This window comes from Eurytemora carolleeae, unplaced genomic scaffold, assembly GCF_000591075.1.
Source record: "Eurytemora carolleeae unplaced genomic scaffold, Eaff_2.0 scaffold391, whole genome shotgun sequence".
Lineage (NCBI taxonomy): Eukaryota > Metazoa > Arthropoda > Copepoda > Calanoida > Temoridae > Eurytemora > Eurytemora carolleeae.
This window is the reverse complement of record NW_019396370.1, coordinates 202,845-221,149: the sequence shown is the minus strand read 5'-3', so window position 1 is coordinate 221,149 and position 18,305 is coordinate 202,845. Positions and strand designations below refer to the sequence as shown.

Here is an 18,305-nt window from a genome sequence, read left to right as displayed (position 1 = left end):
AAATAGAATTATTAACATTAGAACGGCTTAATTATTTTTTACTAATAGGAACAAAAATACAAAGATAAAACTAAAAAAGGAAGAAGTAAAAATAAGACTAAACAATTCTAATTTAAAAGAAGAAATGTTTACCAATGAAATTGTAAACCCTAGAATTGACGTCAAAAAATAGAATGAAAACAATAAAATCGAAAGAAATACAAGAATATAGTAGTAGGAGTAGTAGGAGTAGAAGTAGGAGCATTAGGATGAGTAGATGTTTAGGATTAGGAGGAGTAGGTGATTAGGGTTAGGAGAAGTAGGATATTAGGATTAGGAGGAGTAGGATATTAGGATTAGGAAGAGTAGGATATTAGAATTAGGAGGAGTAGGGAATTAATTATGATTAGGAGGAGTACGATATTATGATTAGGAGGAGTAGGGGATTAATTATGATTAGGAGGAGTTGGATATTATGATTAGGAGGAGTAGGATATTAGGATTAGGAGGAGTAGGTGATTAATTATTATTAGGAGGAGTAGGATATTATGATTAGGAGGAGTTAGATATTAGGATTAGAAGGAGTATAGGAGAGTGGAAGGGGATGGTACATTGAAAGAGAGGGGAAGAGGGAAGTGTTAAAAAAATGTTTTAAATGTGTTTTGCATAAATGATTATTATGGGTGGCCCGGTGGGACGTGGAAGGGCTATGAGCTATGAGAATTGAATATATCTTTTAAAAATGTTTTGGGAAAGACAATAATAATTTAGGCGATCAGAAAATGTGAAAAATTTTCAACTAATAGAAATTATTTAATTATTTTTAAAAATGCAGAAAGAAACTAAATAACTAAAAGTTCTCAGACATCAAATAGCAAAGATATAGGGATTTTAAAATTAGAGTTTGAGGCAAGTCTTTGGTTAATTTATTATAAAAGAGAAGAAAGGCGTAAAGAAAGTAAAAAAGTATTATCCAGGGGATATTGATATTATATCAAAACAAGTTTTATCAATTTCTTGACATTTTAACAGTTTTAAAATACCTGTAATTCTAAAGAAACTGTAACTTTGCAAGAAATAATGAAAAACAAAAAAGGTTAACCTAAAAATAAAAGAATCCGGAATCTATTTATCGTGATTAAAAAAACATAAGTATGGAGCCCAATCTCAAAATATGTTCTTTAAAAAAAGCATTCCTAATTCAAATCTTAAAAAAAATTTTGATTTTTTTTTACAATTTTTCCCTTTTCCGGTTGTTTAAGCTTTTGTAAGTTTTTCTTCTAATTACTTTTATTGTTTTCTTGTAAAACTTGGATTTTAGACAGCAGTCAACATTCAGCAGGCAACAGACAATTCAAATATTTTTGTCAGTTTTGTCCTTTTTTCTTCAGATTTAAATATTATTATTCAGTAAAAATTCAATGCATACATTAATGATTAAGATTTGTACGACTATATGTTATATTGATTTTACAATTTTACAATAAAATTAGGTTTTCTTTATGTAAAACATTACAAAGCTTTGTATTCTGATCGGAAACCCATTTTGATTTTATAAATCGATGTATGATTTCTAATTTTGGAAAATTGAGAATGTTTTCTTCATTAGAAAATGGGTGCTAAGAAGCATGAGTATAAACAACTTTTTGAAAAAATTGACCAAGAAGAGGATGGAGAAGTGTATCTAAGGTATAATCTATATATTTATATATCGGGGTTTACCAAAATTAAACTGGATGGAGAAGTGTATCTAAGGTTTAATCTATATATTTATATATCTGGGGTTTAAAAAATAAAAAAGCATTTCTAGAAAATTTGAAATTTTTGATTTGCTAACTTGATTTTCCTCTTGGCCGATGTTACACTTTATTTTAATTGAAAAATAAAAATGCTGTTTTAAGAAAAATGATAATCGTGAAATCAAAAGATTCTTTTTTTGTCAATCTTTTTGTTACGCGAGCCATGCTGCGTATAGAAAGTCTGTTTGTCGCCCCTGTGTATTTCTGAGTTCCTCCTGAAGATCTGTACGGAATGTATTGTGAAAGAACTAGTTTAGGAACTGTTTACAGTCCGACTGCGCAGACGCAAGATTTCTNTCTAAAACAGTATATGGAAGAACTGTTAAAAACTATTCACCAACTGTCATGTTTCGTGGGACATCTTGTAGTGTAAATGCTAAACAGATTGCTGAATCATAAATATTAAATGTTCAAAAGATAAGTTCAAAAGTTATTGGGTTATTTTTAATTTCAATATTATTTCTATTTGAGAATTAGGCGAACTGTAAAATTCGTTTCTGACCTATCACGCTTTGACCATTATATTCTGTTCATTAAATTTTATTTGCTGCAGTTTTGAAAAATCACCAAAATCTAGAGTGCTATTTGTAATTCCATGCTAACATTATCTATACACATATAAAGTAGTATTCAAGGTTTGTTTGTTTGTAAATCCGATCATAACTCAGGAACCCCGTGACCGATTTGCCTTTAATTTTGGTTAGGGAACTCGAAAGAACCCGGGAAATGTTCTTAGGTTAATTTTTATATTCTAAGTTGAGTGCGTCGACTTTAAAGGAAAAATAGCTAAACTCGTAATCTAAGAGTAACTATGAAAAACCTGGGCAACGCTGGGTTCCCAAGCTAGTATTTAGATAAAACTATGTTAAAAATAAAGCTTAAAAAATTTAACATTTATATTTAGAGAAGTAACCTGGTTCTTGAGAGCACTCAACCAAGACGTAGATTCAAATCTTCAGGTTTCATTTATATTCATGAAAATAGTTTTTGCTCTTTTAAAAAAAAATGTATTTTTAATAATCTTCTTTATTCATTTTTTTATACAAATCAATTCTTAAAATTTTAATTTATGATTTTTGATTTTCTAAAGTGGATAAATCGTTTTTTAAACAACAAGTCTTACTTTAAATTACTGATTTTGAAAGAAAAAACATTATGTTAGAATTACAGAGACGATATTGATAGAGATCAGGGGGCGGAACGTCATGTGTGTGTGTCTGTACCAAAAGAGTGTGTGTAAGGTTAACGTACCGAAGGTATGTACTGTAGGTATATACAGTGCATACGAATCTCGGTATTTGTACAGTCTAGGAGAATACATTTGTTTATTGTTAATTGTTTACCTAAAAATAAGTTTAATATACATGTAGTATATTATTTATATATTTAAGTCAACACTATAAGCCAAACTTTCATGCAAAGAATATAACTTGATTAAAGTTTACACTAAATATAGTCGTTATTTAAGCTTAATTATAATTGACAACATTGTTCCGCAAATTCCTTGACTGTAATCATGTTGTGTGTCTTTACTAAAAGAGTTTAGGTAAGGTTAGCGTACTGGTCTGCAAAGCAGTGCGACTGGCTTTCTCATGCCAGACCAGCGCCATTTACTTTCCCTTTATTTCTATTCCCTGATAGAGATTCAGTGTACTGAGTACAGCAGGCAAGCTGGGAAAAACTGTACAATTTTAGAAAAACTGGCGTTGTTTGTGTTCGGATTCTTAAACACTAGTTATTTTTTAGTGCTTCCTTCGTTTACTTTCGATATTTTTTGTTTACAATTTAGGGGGGAAATATCTATCTATCTCTCAGATCATTTAATACTGATATGTACGCCCGCAAAATGACTACTAAATATTTAATTAAAGCTTAAAAAATTTAACATTTATATTTAGAGAAGTAACCTGGTTCTTGAGAGCACTCAACCAAGACGTAGATTCAAATCTTCAGGTTTCATTTTTATTCATGAAAATAGATTATGCTCTCTTAAAAATATGTATTTTTAATAATTTTTATTTCATTTTTTTTCATATAAATCAATTCTTAAAATTTTAATTTAAGATTTTTGAATTTCTAAAGTGGATAAATCGTTTTTTTTGAACGACAAGTGATACTGTAAATTAATGATTTTGCAAGAAAACAAATTATGTTACAATAATAGAGATTCAGTGTACTGAGTACAGCAAGCAAGCTGGGCAAAACTGTTCAATTTTAGAAAAATTGGCGTTGTTTGTGTTCGGATTCTTAAAAACAAGTTATTTTTTCCAGCGCTTCCTTTGTTTACTTTCTTATTTATTTAGAGGGAAAATATCTATATTTCTCTTAGTTCATTTAAAACTGGTATAAACGCCGGCAAAATGTTTACTAAATATATGATCTAAATATATGCCAAATTCGAAGTTTAAAACAAACCCCTGCAGACCTTGCAGTATATATACTGTATTAACCCAACTTTCTCGTGAAATCGATGTTTCGTGAGATGAGTTGGCTGAGTGTCTATCTTTGTCTATGGTTATAAAATTCCGGGAGTGTAGAGAATTAGCAATGAGGAAAAAACGAACCAATGCTATAGATGCTATTTAGGATTATGTTTAATACGATCTATTTCATAAAATTAATAAAAAAAAATAAAAAATAAATCCTGAATTATGACTCCATGAATTTATCCTTTTTATCTATAGGTTAAAGTGCTACTGGACCAGTATGATTCTAATGGAGAAGATGTTCTAACATTTTCTAAATTTTGCGTAAGAATTTTTTTGATTATCATGATGATGATGTTGATGATGTTGTTGATGAAGATGATGATGTTGGTGATAATGATGACGATGATGATGATGTTGGAGATTGATGAGAATATTGTCTATCCTGACCTACATGAACCTCCTATACCTGCCTTCGATATCAAGATGAGAATGAAGAGGTTTGCTAAATCTCTGACTCCTATCTCATCCAGAGCAAGCTCTGTAACAGAAGAGATGCTGGCGGCCCAGGAACAGTANTGATGATGATGATGATGATGATGATGATGATGATGATGACGATGATGATGAAGGATATAATGAGAGAGCTGGAGGAAGCTGGTTGGAAGAAGGCTGCAGAGAAAAAGAAGGAAGATATTACTGAAACCGACATAAAGGTTTTAAATCTCGATAATCTTGGAAAAATATTTTTCACTTGCCACAAACTCTAATATATTTCTAAGGTTTCAAAAATGTAGTTTCTGGCGAGCAATCAGTAATCCGTTCCAAATTTCTTATAACAATAAAAGACAAAAATAATATAGAACGGAATACACATAAAAAACTTTTAAAAACTAAAAAAGACTTTTTTATGTTTGTTAAACTTAACAAAAATGCCTTTTTTCTACTCATAAGCCTTTCATCTTGCTTTTTTCATAGCATTATCACAATATTCGGTTTCAAATTAAACAGTTTCTAATTTAAAAAAGACCTGATCAATTGCTCTTTAATGCTTTTGCTGCTTATGTCCGCTAGTCATTTAGAGCTGTTTGGAGGAAATGAAATATATTTTAGGCGATCTTTAATCTGGTTGACGTAGACAAAAGTGGATCTTTATCAAGAAAGGTAACACAAGGGAATATCTTCATAAATAATTAATATTTGGTTTTTTAGGTAATTTTGATCAATTGATAAATCATTTCAAAGTTTAGGATTTTTTAGAATTTTCTTTAAAATATTGACAGTTTAAAGAAAGTAGTTTTGGAAAAATTAGGAGAGGGATATATAATCACATTTTTATAATTGTTAGAATTAAAGATTTTGATTCAAGTTCACTTTAAATCAATAATTCTTTAAAGGAATTGAGATTTTGTCACAAACTCTGATTTCCTAATACCTAATGTCGTCGACCTTAGATCTAAACTATAAATCTGTTAGATCAATTAACCGTGTAGTTGAAAATATCAAAGGTTTACATCATCAAGTTGCAAAAATATAGAAATTAGCAAATTTGAGTATGTGGCAAAGACTCATTTCCTTTAAAAATGAACATCCCCCCAAAAATCAAATTACAGAAATTAAAAGTTTCCAAGTTTTCAATTTTACATTTCAAGTTTTAAAATTTGCAAATATTTTACTGACACAATTTGTGTTATTTAATTTACAGAAAATAAAATTGAGTATTAAATAATAAATATTAATTTTCTTTATTACAGCGAAATAAACAGAATGTAAATAAAATGTGGTTTAGTACAGTGGTAGGCGATTACATCAATACAATAGACGACGACTTTTTTATTTAAGTTTTAATCTTTAACAAGCTTTTTTTGAATTACAAGTTTACAAACATCAAAGAAAAGCTTTTCAATTAACAGCAATTTTCTTGACTTTAATTTGTATATGTGTTTAACCCTGTTAAACCCTGTTCAGGCTGAAGCCTGGTTTACCCAAAATAGTCTGCTTCCCTTCGTTCAAGGTTTACCGAAGAGTTATAAAAAGTCGAAATATAATGACCGGAAATAGGTCTAAATATTGATTTAGTCGGGTAAAGGTAAAATAAGGCATTCAGGAAGTATGCCTGAGGACTCAGGCAGCAGGTATAAAAGCCTCGCTTTGAGCCTAAAGTGAGGGGCAAGGTAGTTATAAAAGTAAAAAAATGTGTAAAGCCTTACACCAATTCTTTTTGAGTTATCTTCAAAAACAAAAGTGGGAGGGGGGGGGGGGTTCCCCGGGACCCCCCAACCCCACCCAACCGGAATAGGGTTAACAGCTTGATATAGAATAAAATTTAAATCGAAAGTTGTCTTTATTGTATTGTAATTATCACCTACCACTGTATAAAAAGTACAAAAATGTTATTTATGTTTTTATTTAAAAAGTTTAAATATCTGCAGAATAGAGTTTCATCATGCAATGTTTAAGAAACTTCAGCACTTCTATTCAACTATTTATTCAAAATAGTGCATTATTACAAGCTTAAATTAAATAAAAACGCAAACAACTAGGACGGGAAGGGGGAGGGGGAGTGTATACTTAAATATATTTTAAGATTGTTGGAATACCTTCAGGAGAAGCAAAAATTAATTCTTTTTTTTTCTAAAATAAAAATCTACACAAATTAAACCCAAAATTTAGCTTCTTTTATCAACTAAAAAAAATTCGGAATCAAAAGCAACCTTTAACACATAATTTTGTGGCGATCAACCAACATGTTTCCAGACAGGCTATATTGATCAAATTAAAGTATGATAAGAACCGTAAAGGTTGTTTTAATATTTTACTATAGGAAGGAAATATGGCCTGCAAACTTCTACAAAAGAGATTCGGAATTGTCAATGTAAGTTTTTTCAAAACCAAATTTTGATAATGATAATAATGATAATGATAAATGACAGCAATGATAATAATGATATAATTGAAAAAAGAATAATTTTAAAATCGAAATTTAAAATTTTTGATAAAAAGTATCGAAGTTTGGAAAACAAATTGATTTTTAGCCTATGTTATCCCCGGGGCACTGAAAATTATTTTATAAATAATAATAATGACAACAATAATTATAATAATAATGATAATATTAATAATAAAATTGCCAAGGTTTCTGAATGGATGAAAGAGGTGGATGGGGATTCTGACGGAAAGCTTGATTATGAGGTCTTCATCACAAAATATTTTATATATTTTATATTGCTAATAGCAAAAAATATAAAAATAACAAAATTCTAATTTCCAGGAGTTTGCGGGTTCAATAATGGAAATTCTGTCTGGAGCTTAGAAAACAGTTTAAAAGTAAAGATGTAAACCGTAAAATGCTTCTTAGATTAGAAAAGATAAAATAAACAATTTTTGAAAGTTTTTAACGTTGTCTTATTACCTAATGTTGAATTCTGTTAATGAGGGTTTAATGTTTGAGTAGAGTTTGCTAGGCTCGAGCCTCAATTTTTGCCCTTACCTCTCAGAGCAATTTTTTGCAAGTTTTGGTTTCCTAAAATTTGAAATTATCAGCTGTAAATTATTCAATGTTTTAGTCGTTCGATTTTCCAAAAAAAAGTTTTAACATCAAGAATTAGATAAGAAGAACGAAAGATCAGAAATAATGTGGCTTGGATGTAGATTTGTGTGGCTCCAAGACCCCCTCCCCTCCCTCCTAAATAGCGGTCTGTAGTGGAGCTGTCAACCTGTCAAAGATGCCAGATAACCATGTTAGGTGTGTGTGGCCTGTTTATGATTGAGAGATGATGCCGAACTTTTAAAATATCAGCAAATGATAGAAATTTTGCCTGCCTGGACTGAGTAGAAAACACGAGACTTTATAACACCGATATCTGCCGGATTCTCCAGAAAATTTGAAATCCCAAAATTAGTATTTTCCATTAAATTCCAAATGCCAATTTTTACGTTATTTTGAAAAAATGAATCAAAATATTTTTTAAATTTGATTTTGCCTTTTTTTAGTTCCATTGAAGATCATAAAAACTTAAATAATTTTATGTCAGATTAAAGAGTAAAATTATTGGAAATTGTATTAAAAGGAATCGAGTTTTTGCCACAGCCTCAAATTTTCTAATCGCCATATCTTTGTAACCTGATGGTGTAAACCTTTTATTTTTCAGGCTTAGATTATTTGATCTAACAGAATTCACTGTTTGAAATATCTAAGGTCTACGAAATTGGGTTGTAAAGATATAGGTATTAGAAAATATAAGTTTGTGGCAAAAACTTTGTCTTCTTAAGTTAATTTAGAATGAACAGTTTGTCTTTATAATATCTTTTAATATATTTTGGAACTAGGACTTTAATTTTGTCTTGAAAAACATCAACATAAAAGGGATATTCAATCAACCATTTTAGCCCGAGTAAAACAACTTTTTTGGTAAAAAATATCAAACTATGAGAATCGTATTTTAGATAGAATCGTCCATTTTCCCATCCATTTCTGCGTGACAGGCGAGCTTCTAAACTAAATTTAATAAGCCATCAACAACCGTCAGATCTAAAGATGCGCGGAATGCTTTCTATTGCGTGAATCTCTGATCGTGCGCGTATTGAAGTGTGTGTTTGTGAAAAGCATGATAGTGATATACCTCTAATGAAACCTGAGTATAAGTATGAAAAGACCCCTCATGGCGAGAATAATTCATTTTAGTATGAACTCAGGATTAAATACGAAACTTTATTTTCCGCGCATACCTTCTTTTATATGGACCAGTCAAATATTTTAAATTTCACTGAGTCTTTACGAGGCATTCCAGTTTTGGAACGATGGAAATACAGCGTGGAATCAAAGAAGTGAACATTTTCTAGTCTTACTCATTTGAAAAGAAGAAACTAAACATCTAATGACAGTTATTTTCAAAATAAAATGATGTTAAGGAAAATAATAAAATCGTAATAAGATTAGCAATTATCGGATACAAAATTAGCAAAATGTTTTTTTAAAAATGTCCAATCTCTTAATTTCCTTCATTGTCTTTGCTGCATAAATCTGTAAGTCAGTTGTACAAAGAACCGCAGTTTAAAAATACCAATGTTAAAACAGAAAAGCAACAAACCTTTTTGCACTGAGAATTGATCGAATTTAATCAATTTGAGCTTAGGCGCTGAACAACCTACTGCCGGTTCAAATTTAAACCACCGATTTAAAGTTAAAGATAAGAAAGTATTTGAATCGGGGATTCAAAATTGATCCGGCGCGGTGGTAAGCAGTTACAAATCATTAAATTCGGTCCTAGATTTTTATGAAGCGAGCAGAAGTTCAATTTTCTTAGACGTAGTTGAACCACTTCTGGTGTGCACCGGTTCAAGTTGAAGAGAAGTGGTTGAACTAAGTCCTAGGAGTTTAACTACTCTTAATCATATTTTAGATTACAGGAAAAGTAATAAAAACTAATGAAACTAAGTTTTATCCAATCCTTGAATTAAACTGTTAAGCCTTAAGCATAATGAAATGCTACTGAACCTAAACTGACCAAGGTTATATAATAAGGTTGGTTACTCTCGATGAGCACCAATGTACGGAAAATATTGTCTCCTAAGCATAGGTAGATAAAAACATCATACGACGTGTTACTTATAATCAGTGACAACATGAACAGGGGGCGGAAACGTCATGTGTGTGTGTCTGTACCAAAAGAGTGTGTGTAAAGTTTACCGAACCGAAGGTGTGTACTGTAGGTTTATACAGTACGTAAGAATCTCGGTATTTGTACAGTATAGGAGATTACATTTGTTTATTGTTAATTGTTTACTTAAAAATAAGTTGAATATGCATGTAATATATTATTTTTATTTTTAAGTCAACACTATAAAGCCACATTTTCATGCAAAGAATATAAGCTGATTAAAATTTACAATAAACTACTCGTTATTCAAGTATAATTATAATTGACGACATTATTCTACAATTTCCATGACTGTAATCATGTTTTGTGTCTGTACCAGAAGAGTGTGTATAAAGATTACCGTACTGGTCTGCAAAGCAGTGCGACTGGCTTTCTCATGCCAGACCAGCGCCATTTCCTTAATCCCTTTATTCCTATTCCCTGCTGCATATGAGGTGTCTTAGGAGACGACATTTCCCGTACATTGGAGCGCATCGAAAGTAAGCAACCTTATTATACAACCTTGATACTGACTCATGAGATAAATTTGGCAAAATGACTTTTTAAAGATACAAAGAAAGTAGACCACGTTTTGGAAAGCTCATTTAATTTTTTTTTCATTCACTTCATGTCATTTATCAAATATTAGAAATCAAAGACGATATTCAAGTCATCTATTAATTCCCATGTTTATTGTGACACCCTGTATAGCTGACTCCCGAGGTAAATTTGGCAAAATGACTTTTTAACCTAGGTTAGGAATTTAATTATCTAGGATTGACACTATAAACATATAAAAGTGTATTACAGGTTCTAGTAGAATTGCTACTAGTTTTCTCAGCAATAAAATCTAACATTCCTTATTTCATTAGAACTTACCTCCCCCCATCCACTTCTCATTCCCCCCCCCTTCCCCTTCAATCCATTTTCCCTTTTTCTATTTCTCTTACAATTGAATTTAATTACATTCAAGATTTTGTTTTTTAAATACAGGGTGTCCCACCTAACATGGTAGAAAGACAACTCAAGAAGGTCGTCTTTGATCTTGAAAATTTGCGGTATTTATATTAGTAAACCTAAATTATGAAAGTATGATGGTAGAATTAATAACTACAAATCAATCGTAGTTCAGACATTTCCAAAATATAGTAATATTAAAAGCTCATAAATGGCAGACCACATTTTGGTAATGTCAGAGCTAGGGCTATTTTGCAATAATTTACTCTAGCATTATACTTTTAAAATTAATGTCAAATTACGTCGGAGAGTTTGTATGTAACTTGGTTATGATAGAGATTAGGTTAGATATTTTAAAAATTAAATAATTTTCTATAAATTAAGGCTTTGATTTCTTTGGAGATAATTCAGTTAAAACATGAGTAGATAAATGTTTTATCAATCCTCTGACATCTTTAATTTTTTTTGCTTCGTTTGAATAGACCGTTTTGTTTCTTTTATTTTTAAAAGTTAAAAAAATAAAAATTAAAAAATGTCTAGTACTTTTGGAAATTGTAATCTTTTTTTTCTTTTTTCTTTTCGATTTATGGGATTGGTATGCAATGTAGAACTTGAATATCGTCTTGATTTACAAACGATTTAAGATTATAATAAAAATGCTGCAATATTTCTTTTCATATAAATTAATTAATTAATTTTTTTAAATTCACCAATTAATCTATATATTCATCTATTCATCTATTCATCTATTCATATTTTCATCTATTCATCTATTCATCTGTTCATCTATTAATCTATTAATCTATTAATCTATTCAAATATTTATCTATTCGTCTATTCCTCTATTCCTCTATTCATCTATTCATCTATTCATCTATTCATCTATCCATCTATTCATCTATTCATCTATTCATCTTTTCATCTATTCACCTATTCATCTATTCACCTATTCATCTATTCGTCTATTCCTCAATTCATCTATTCATCTATTCATCTATTCATCTATTCATCCTTTCACCTATTCACCTATTCATCTATTCACCTATTCATCTATTCATCTATTTATCCATTCATCTATTCATCTATTCATCTATTCATCTATTCATCTATTCACCTATTCGTCTATTAATTTATCTGTTTATCCAGACATAGTAGCCTGCATATAGAGCGTATCTAAGGCCTGCTGGGAATTTAGCTTCGCGTTGGGTGAGCTTCTACAATTCTCCTCCCTCCCCCCTTTTCTCCATTCCCTCTCCCCCCATTCTTTTCCCCTTCTCCCACTCATTTCCTCCTTATTCCTCAAATTTCACACCCTAGCTCTCACTTGCTTCCCTTTTATTTCAAATCTTATTCTTCTGTTTTCTTCCCCAATTTAGCTTTCTACATGTAGAAATATGGTATTATATTGTTTTGTATTTTATTGTATTCTATTGTAATGTATTGTGTTGTATTGTATTGTATTGTATTGTATTGTATTGTATTGTATTGTATTATATTGTATTGCATTGTATTGCATTGTATTGTATTGTATTGTATTATATTATATTGTATTAAATTGTATTGTATTGTATTATATTGTTTTGTATATTGTATTGTATTGTATTGTATTGTATTGTATTGTATTGTATTGTATTGTATTGTATTGTATTGTATGTATTAATTTTCATTCACAGTTTTTAAATTTAGACCAATAAACCTTCCATTGGGTCACATAAGTTGCTATAAAAATGTGCGCTGTTTAGCCGTATATTTTTATCAAAATGTCAATCATTTCCTAGGTATTTTTGGACTTGCAATTATTTGAATATTGTAAGCTACAGCCTACTGTTTGAATATTTGATAACTAGTATCTGAATATGTTAGTAATTAAGGGGTAACTTATCTCATTAAACCTAATTAAGCCTGCCCCCCCCCTCTCCTTATTGCACTGCCAGGAAAACAACAGTGAATAGCTTAGCAACTCTTTACTCAATCATGATTTTGCAGGATTTTTTTTGCTTGACTTTGCAAGGGGGAGGGGGGGGGGTAAGTTTTATGTTTTCGAATTCTATATTTTTTGTCGGACAGTTTACATGGGGGAAAATGTTTAAACCTTTTTCAAAGAACACAAAGTTTGGTTTTGGTTGGAGTACCGGGGCACATAGATAGATCCATATTGTTATGTAAAATTGCATCAGTTTTTAAGACTTTTTTGATGGCTGGGAGGGGGGGGGGGTGTAAGACTGACTGGTGGAGAATAATGAAGAATGGTGAAGGGCAATGCTATTTTAAATGATGTTTTTACAGTATAGGAATTAAGGAAAAATTCCCGCCATAATTGACAAAGATGCAATAACAAGTAATATTATACTGTAAAATCAAATAATAAAAGGTTTCACTTTGGAATATTGTTTTATTTTTCTTTACAGCTGTTTAGGGCTTTGTGATATTGTATATAAAGCTGAGCATAAATTTTCACAAAATAGAAAATATTCCAAGAAAAGCAGAAAAATTAATACTTGAAGTGTATTGAGCAACAAAGCATTCTGATCTTGTGTGTGCAGTATTAGCGTTCTTGTAATATTAGTAAGATAAAAATAAAAAACTCTCTAGACATTTAAAACCTAATTGTTGTATTTGATGACTTGAAGAATGGAGGTAACACAGACAAAACTGGACTCTAAACTAGAGTAATAAAACTGCCTGGAATATTCACCCCCAAGCACTTCAAATGATATTAATAATTTCAGCTAAACTTCACAATTAAATATATAATGCATACATACCTTTATTATCATACGCATATGACTGTAATATAATTTGTTTCATGGTAATTATGATTCAAAAAAAGAGTTCAATCTTTCAGAGATGCAAATGATAGAAATAGAATACAAATTTTTTTTTGAAAATTCCAATTTAAAAGATTGAAAATGACAAAAATGAATAATTTTAGTAGAAACTTTATAATGAAAGACCTGGCTACACTTCAGAGGTGGCCCGGTCTCAATTTTTGATGCATAATCGGCAAGGCTAAACAACTGCTGTGTAGACTAAAGGCAGACTCAATGCAGTCTGTTTGCATATTGTTATGCATTTACAGCGAATTTAATGCATGTTTAATGCATATAATTATGTGAATGCATTCTCTGCCTCCTCTGCCAACTCAGCACTTAATCTTCAAAATTCGACGGCATTCAAATCTCCATTTAGAGGTTGCGTGATTTTATAGAGTAATTTACTGTTTATATAAAATAAATAGATAGATATATACAAAATGTCAAATTCAAAATGGGAATATATCTAAATACCTTTATATCTATATAAAGTTGTAATCTCTGTTTATCTGTACGTCTGTTTGTTTGTCCGAACAAAACTCAGGAACCCATGGACTGATTTGCCTTAAATTTTGATTGGGAAACTAAGGGTAACCACGGAAATGTTCTTAACTTTGTTTAAGGTGCCAAATTGAGTGTGTCGACTTTTATAAAGGGAAAAATAATTAGAGTAGTAATTTACGACCAAGTGCGGGTAAATAGTGCGAGTAACTAGAAGTAGCTAATATTATATATATAGATGCTGAATCAACAGGTTCCCAGGCTGATTTTTAGCTTCTTTTTTGTTAATAAAATATCTTAAGTCAAAAACAAACTTTTTTGCTCTCCATGTCCATTCAAGTAAATGCTTTCCCACTTGCTATGCTCTTTTAAGGTATTGTCATAGTAATTAAAAGCTGACCCTCGATTTTAGAGTTGCATGCATGATTCACAATAGTACCACGTACACACCTTTATATGAGAAAGTTAGATCTTTGTTTTCCTTTTTTTATCGCACATTGACAACTTACATTGTGGACGCTTGTTGAGCACTCCTAGATTGATGATTCAATGGAGGACGCACAATATCGTAATATATTTGCATCATTGTATATATATATATAAGAGGAGGTTATCAATCACCTTTTATAAAGTTTTACTTTATTTTATTTCAATTTAAAACATAAAATTGAGATTGAGATATCTTACCTAAAATTGAAAGTTTTCAACAATAGTTTTCCTAACATTTTATGCATTTTTTGAATCATTTTAAATATAAGAGTTCTTCAAAATAAGCAGTTTTGTAGAATCATAAACTTGTGTAGTCCAATTAGAGGATAAATAAAATATTTATAAATTGAGGGATAATATTATCATCCCAGCATGCATTAAGATTGCATGCTGGATTTGCATGATGTAGATGTCACATTCCTCAACTTATTTCTCAGCATGCACTAATATTGCATGCTGGATTTGCATAATATGTATGTTGCATTCCTTTACAAGTTTACCAGCAATGTATTCAGCTTGCATACTGGATTTGCATGATGTAGATGTCGCATTCATCAACCAATTTTCTAGCATGCATTAAAATTGCATGCTTGATTTACATGATGTAGATGTTATATTCCTCAACCAATTTCTCAGCATGCATTAATATTGCATGCTGGTTTTGCATGGTATGTATGTTGCATTCCTCTAGAAGTTTACCGACATGCATTCAGCTTGCATGCTGTATTTGCATGATGTAGATGTTGCATTCCTCAACTAATTTCCCGGCATGCAATATGATTGCATGCTACTATAAAACTATCAACTATCTGTTAAGTATAGTATGTGTGTAGGTATTTATTGAATGTCGTATTAATCTTCTAATTGATGTAAACTTAAATCTCAAGTCTCACGTAAACTATTCATTAGATTATACTCACACATTCCTCGTCATAAAGGGACTTTACACGTAATGTCAAGGGGTCCTTTCTTTACAGAATTCCATGTACGATTCACAAAGGTACCCTCTCACATAGATTTTACTAGAAGGGGATCATTCAATTGGCGTACCGTCCCGGTTTGCCTCATATCGTCTGTATTTGTACTGAACAGCTTGCCCTGAACTTGAAATGAGCTGAAATTTACCGTGCTCGACTAGACCTTCTTAGAAGCTATGAGGAAGATATATTTGATTTTTCATTTGTAAAAGTGTTCTGATTGTCTCTGCACGGAGCATAAATCTGAAAGTAATTTTTAAAAAAATCCATAATTGAAAATAATTGAAAATTTGAAAATTTGAAATTATAAACTTTATACAAATGTGGCGAAAGATAATCGATGACTATAGGTTGTAATATCTGAATGATTTGTTTAAAAACTAAATAGATTTTTTACGGTCTAAGTTGTATGATGCAATTTTCTTAATTTGTATGGGCGCTAAGTTATTCGTTATGAGACGTCTTTAACAATTTTCTCCTTATAAACGCAACAGATAGAAGTAAGATTAGTAGCGATCAAAAGCGCTTTTTTATCGCATTAAGCCTATACCCCCTTTCATTTTTCGCGAACACCCTCTTTAGTAAACACGGAATTACGAGGTCGAGGATGTTTGCAAAAATAGATCGCACAATAATTGTTTACCATTTCTCTATTTCAAGTTCTAGGAAAAGGAAAAAGTGTTTGCCGCAAACTCTGATTTTCTAATCCCTATATCTTTAGAATCCAATGTTTTAGGACTGAAGTTATTTCAAACTATGAGCTGAAAACTTTAGAATGGCGAATATCGAGATCAAGGCCTGATCTCCTCTTTTTCTAAATCTCCAAATTAAATAATGCTTGCTCTCGTCTGGTTATTAATCTCCAGAGGCCGAATTTAAAGAATTTGAGCCGCGGCTTAAATGTGGTTGGTTCCACTTAAAATTGTATTTAATTTTTCAAGATTTAAGCCGACGCTCAATTGAAACCGGTTTTTGGGGGATTTGAGACGCGGCCTAAATTTATTAAATTCGGACACAGCTCTGTTAGATCAAATAATATGAGTTTGAAATATCAAAAGTTTACACCATCAGGTTACAAATATATAAGGATTAAAAAGCTTGTGGCAAAGACTCGTTTAATTTGTAAATTGTTTTCTTCGTCATAAGGGTTTTCCATTTGCAATGGCGTAAAAGTAGCGTAAAACTTGATCGGTATAGCTGTCTAATTAATCTTGTTGTATGCGCGCCATAATAAAAATCGTATTGGAAGAACAACAGACTTATTTCAGCGTCTCATGTTGTAATGGATTTTAAAAGAATAATACAAATGTTTTGCATCATTCAAAAAAAAACTCTGGTTCATTCTCTAAAAAGCTAGTCTATTTTTTATTTTTTATTTAATCTGTTTATTCGTACACAATTATAATGGTACTTTAAAAGCAAAGTGGATTGACATATAAATATATAAAATAAATAGATAGATATATACAAAATGTCAAATTCAAAATGGGAATATATCTAAATACCTTTATATCTATATAAAGTTGTAATCTCTGTTTATCTGTACGTCTGTTTGTTTGTCCGAACAAAACTCAGGAACCCATGGACTGATTTGCCTTAAATTTTGATTGGGAAACTAAGGGTAACCACGGAAATGTTCTTAACTTTGTTTAAGGTGCCAAATTGAGTGTGTCGACTTTTATAAAGGGAAAAATAATTAGAGTAGTAATTTACGACCANGGGGGGGGGGGGGCACAACATCCCTAATTCTAGTAGGAGGAGGGGACACACCCTCCCTAGTTCTATTAGAGGTAGAGGGGACACATCCTACCCTAGTTCTAGAAGAAGTAAGGGGACACATCCTCCATATTTCTAGTGGGAGTCGAGTGTGGGGACACAACCTCCTTAGTTCTAGTAGGAGCAGAGATGACACACTTTTCCTAGTTCTAGTAGGTGGAAGGAGCTAGGACACACCTTCCCAAGTTAAAGTAGGAGACGGGAGGAAACAACCTCCGGACTCCTAGTAGAACTAAGGAGGATGTGTGCCTCAACTTCTACTGAAACAGGGAGGATGTGTTCTAGTGGGTGTAAGGGGGGACACAATCTCTTCAGTTTCTTTTTGAACTTTTTTTGGGGATTGCAAAGTTTTAAAAAATTATTTAAATGCCTCAACTCAAGTTTATAGAAATGATAACATGCCTCAAATCAAGTTTATAGAAATGATTACATGCCTCAACCCACGTTTAATGAATGGATTAAATGCCTCAACTCAGGTTTAAAGAGTTGATTACATGCCTCAACTCAAGTTTAAAGAAATGATTAAATGCCTCAAATCAAGGTTAAAGAAATGATTACATGCCTCAACTCAAGTTTAAAGAATTGATTACATGCCTCAACTCAAGGTTAAATAAATGATTACATGCCTCTACTCAAGTTTAAAGAATTGATTACATGCCTCAACTCAAGTTTACAGAAATGATTACATGCCTCAACTCAAGTTTAAGAAAACGTTTACATGCCTCAACTCAAGTTTAAAGAATTGATTACATGCCTCAACTCAAGATTAAAGAAATGATTACATGCCTCAACTCAAGTTTAAAAAACTAGCCTTAGAGGGCGTTTCGCGCCCATCTTCTAAATTAATTGTGAACATGTTCTTTTTGTGTACATCGTAAAACAAAACAAAAATAATTCGCGGATTTTCACAAAAAATTTCGTGGATTTTCAAAATTTTCAAAAATTTAAT

At 31.2% G+C, this 18,305-nt stretch overlaps 1 protein-coding gene across 1 annotated transcript; it reads left to right on the top strand.

The window, feature by feature from the left end:
• Positions 1–1,556: 1,556 nt before the first annotated feature.
• LOC111701879 (calmodulin) lies at positions 1,557–7,597 on the top strand. The gene is made up of 8 exons (XM_023473360.1): positions 1,557–1,668; positions 2,683–2,737; positions 4,463–4,528; positions 4,837–4,920; positions 5,318–5,368; positions 7,029–7,079; positions 7,340–7,396; positions 7,476–7,597. The coding sequence occupies exons 1-8, from the start codon at positions 1,592–1,594 to the stop codon at positions 7,515–7,517; spliced, it is 483 nt and encodes a 160-aa protein (XP_023329128.1). The 5' UTR covers positions 1,557–1,591; the 3' UTR covers positions 7,518–7,597.
• The last annotated feature ends 10,708 nt before the right edge of the window (positions 7,598–18,305 follow it).

What these genes read in the sequence shown, in the direction of transcription:
- LOC111701879 (XM_023473360.1), top strand. Translation starts at nt 1,592, where the DNA reads ATGGGTGCTAAGAAGCATGAGTATAAACAACTTTTTGAAAAAATTGAC. An exon ending in TAACATTTTCTAAATTTTGC is followed by an intron (nt 4,529 to 4,836) that starts GTAAGAATTTTT and finishes ATGATGATGAAG; the next exon opens with GATATAATGAGAGAGCTGGA. An exon ending in AGAGATTCGGAATTGTCAAT is followed by an intron (nt 7,080 to 7,339) that starts GTAAGTTTTTTC and finishes AAAATTGCCAAG; the next exon opens with GTTTCTGAATGGATGAAAGA.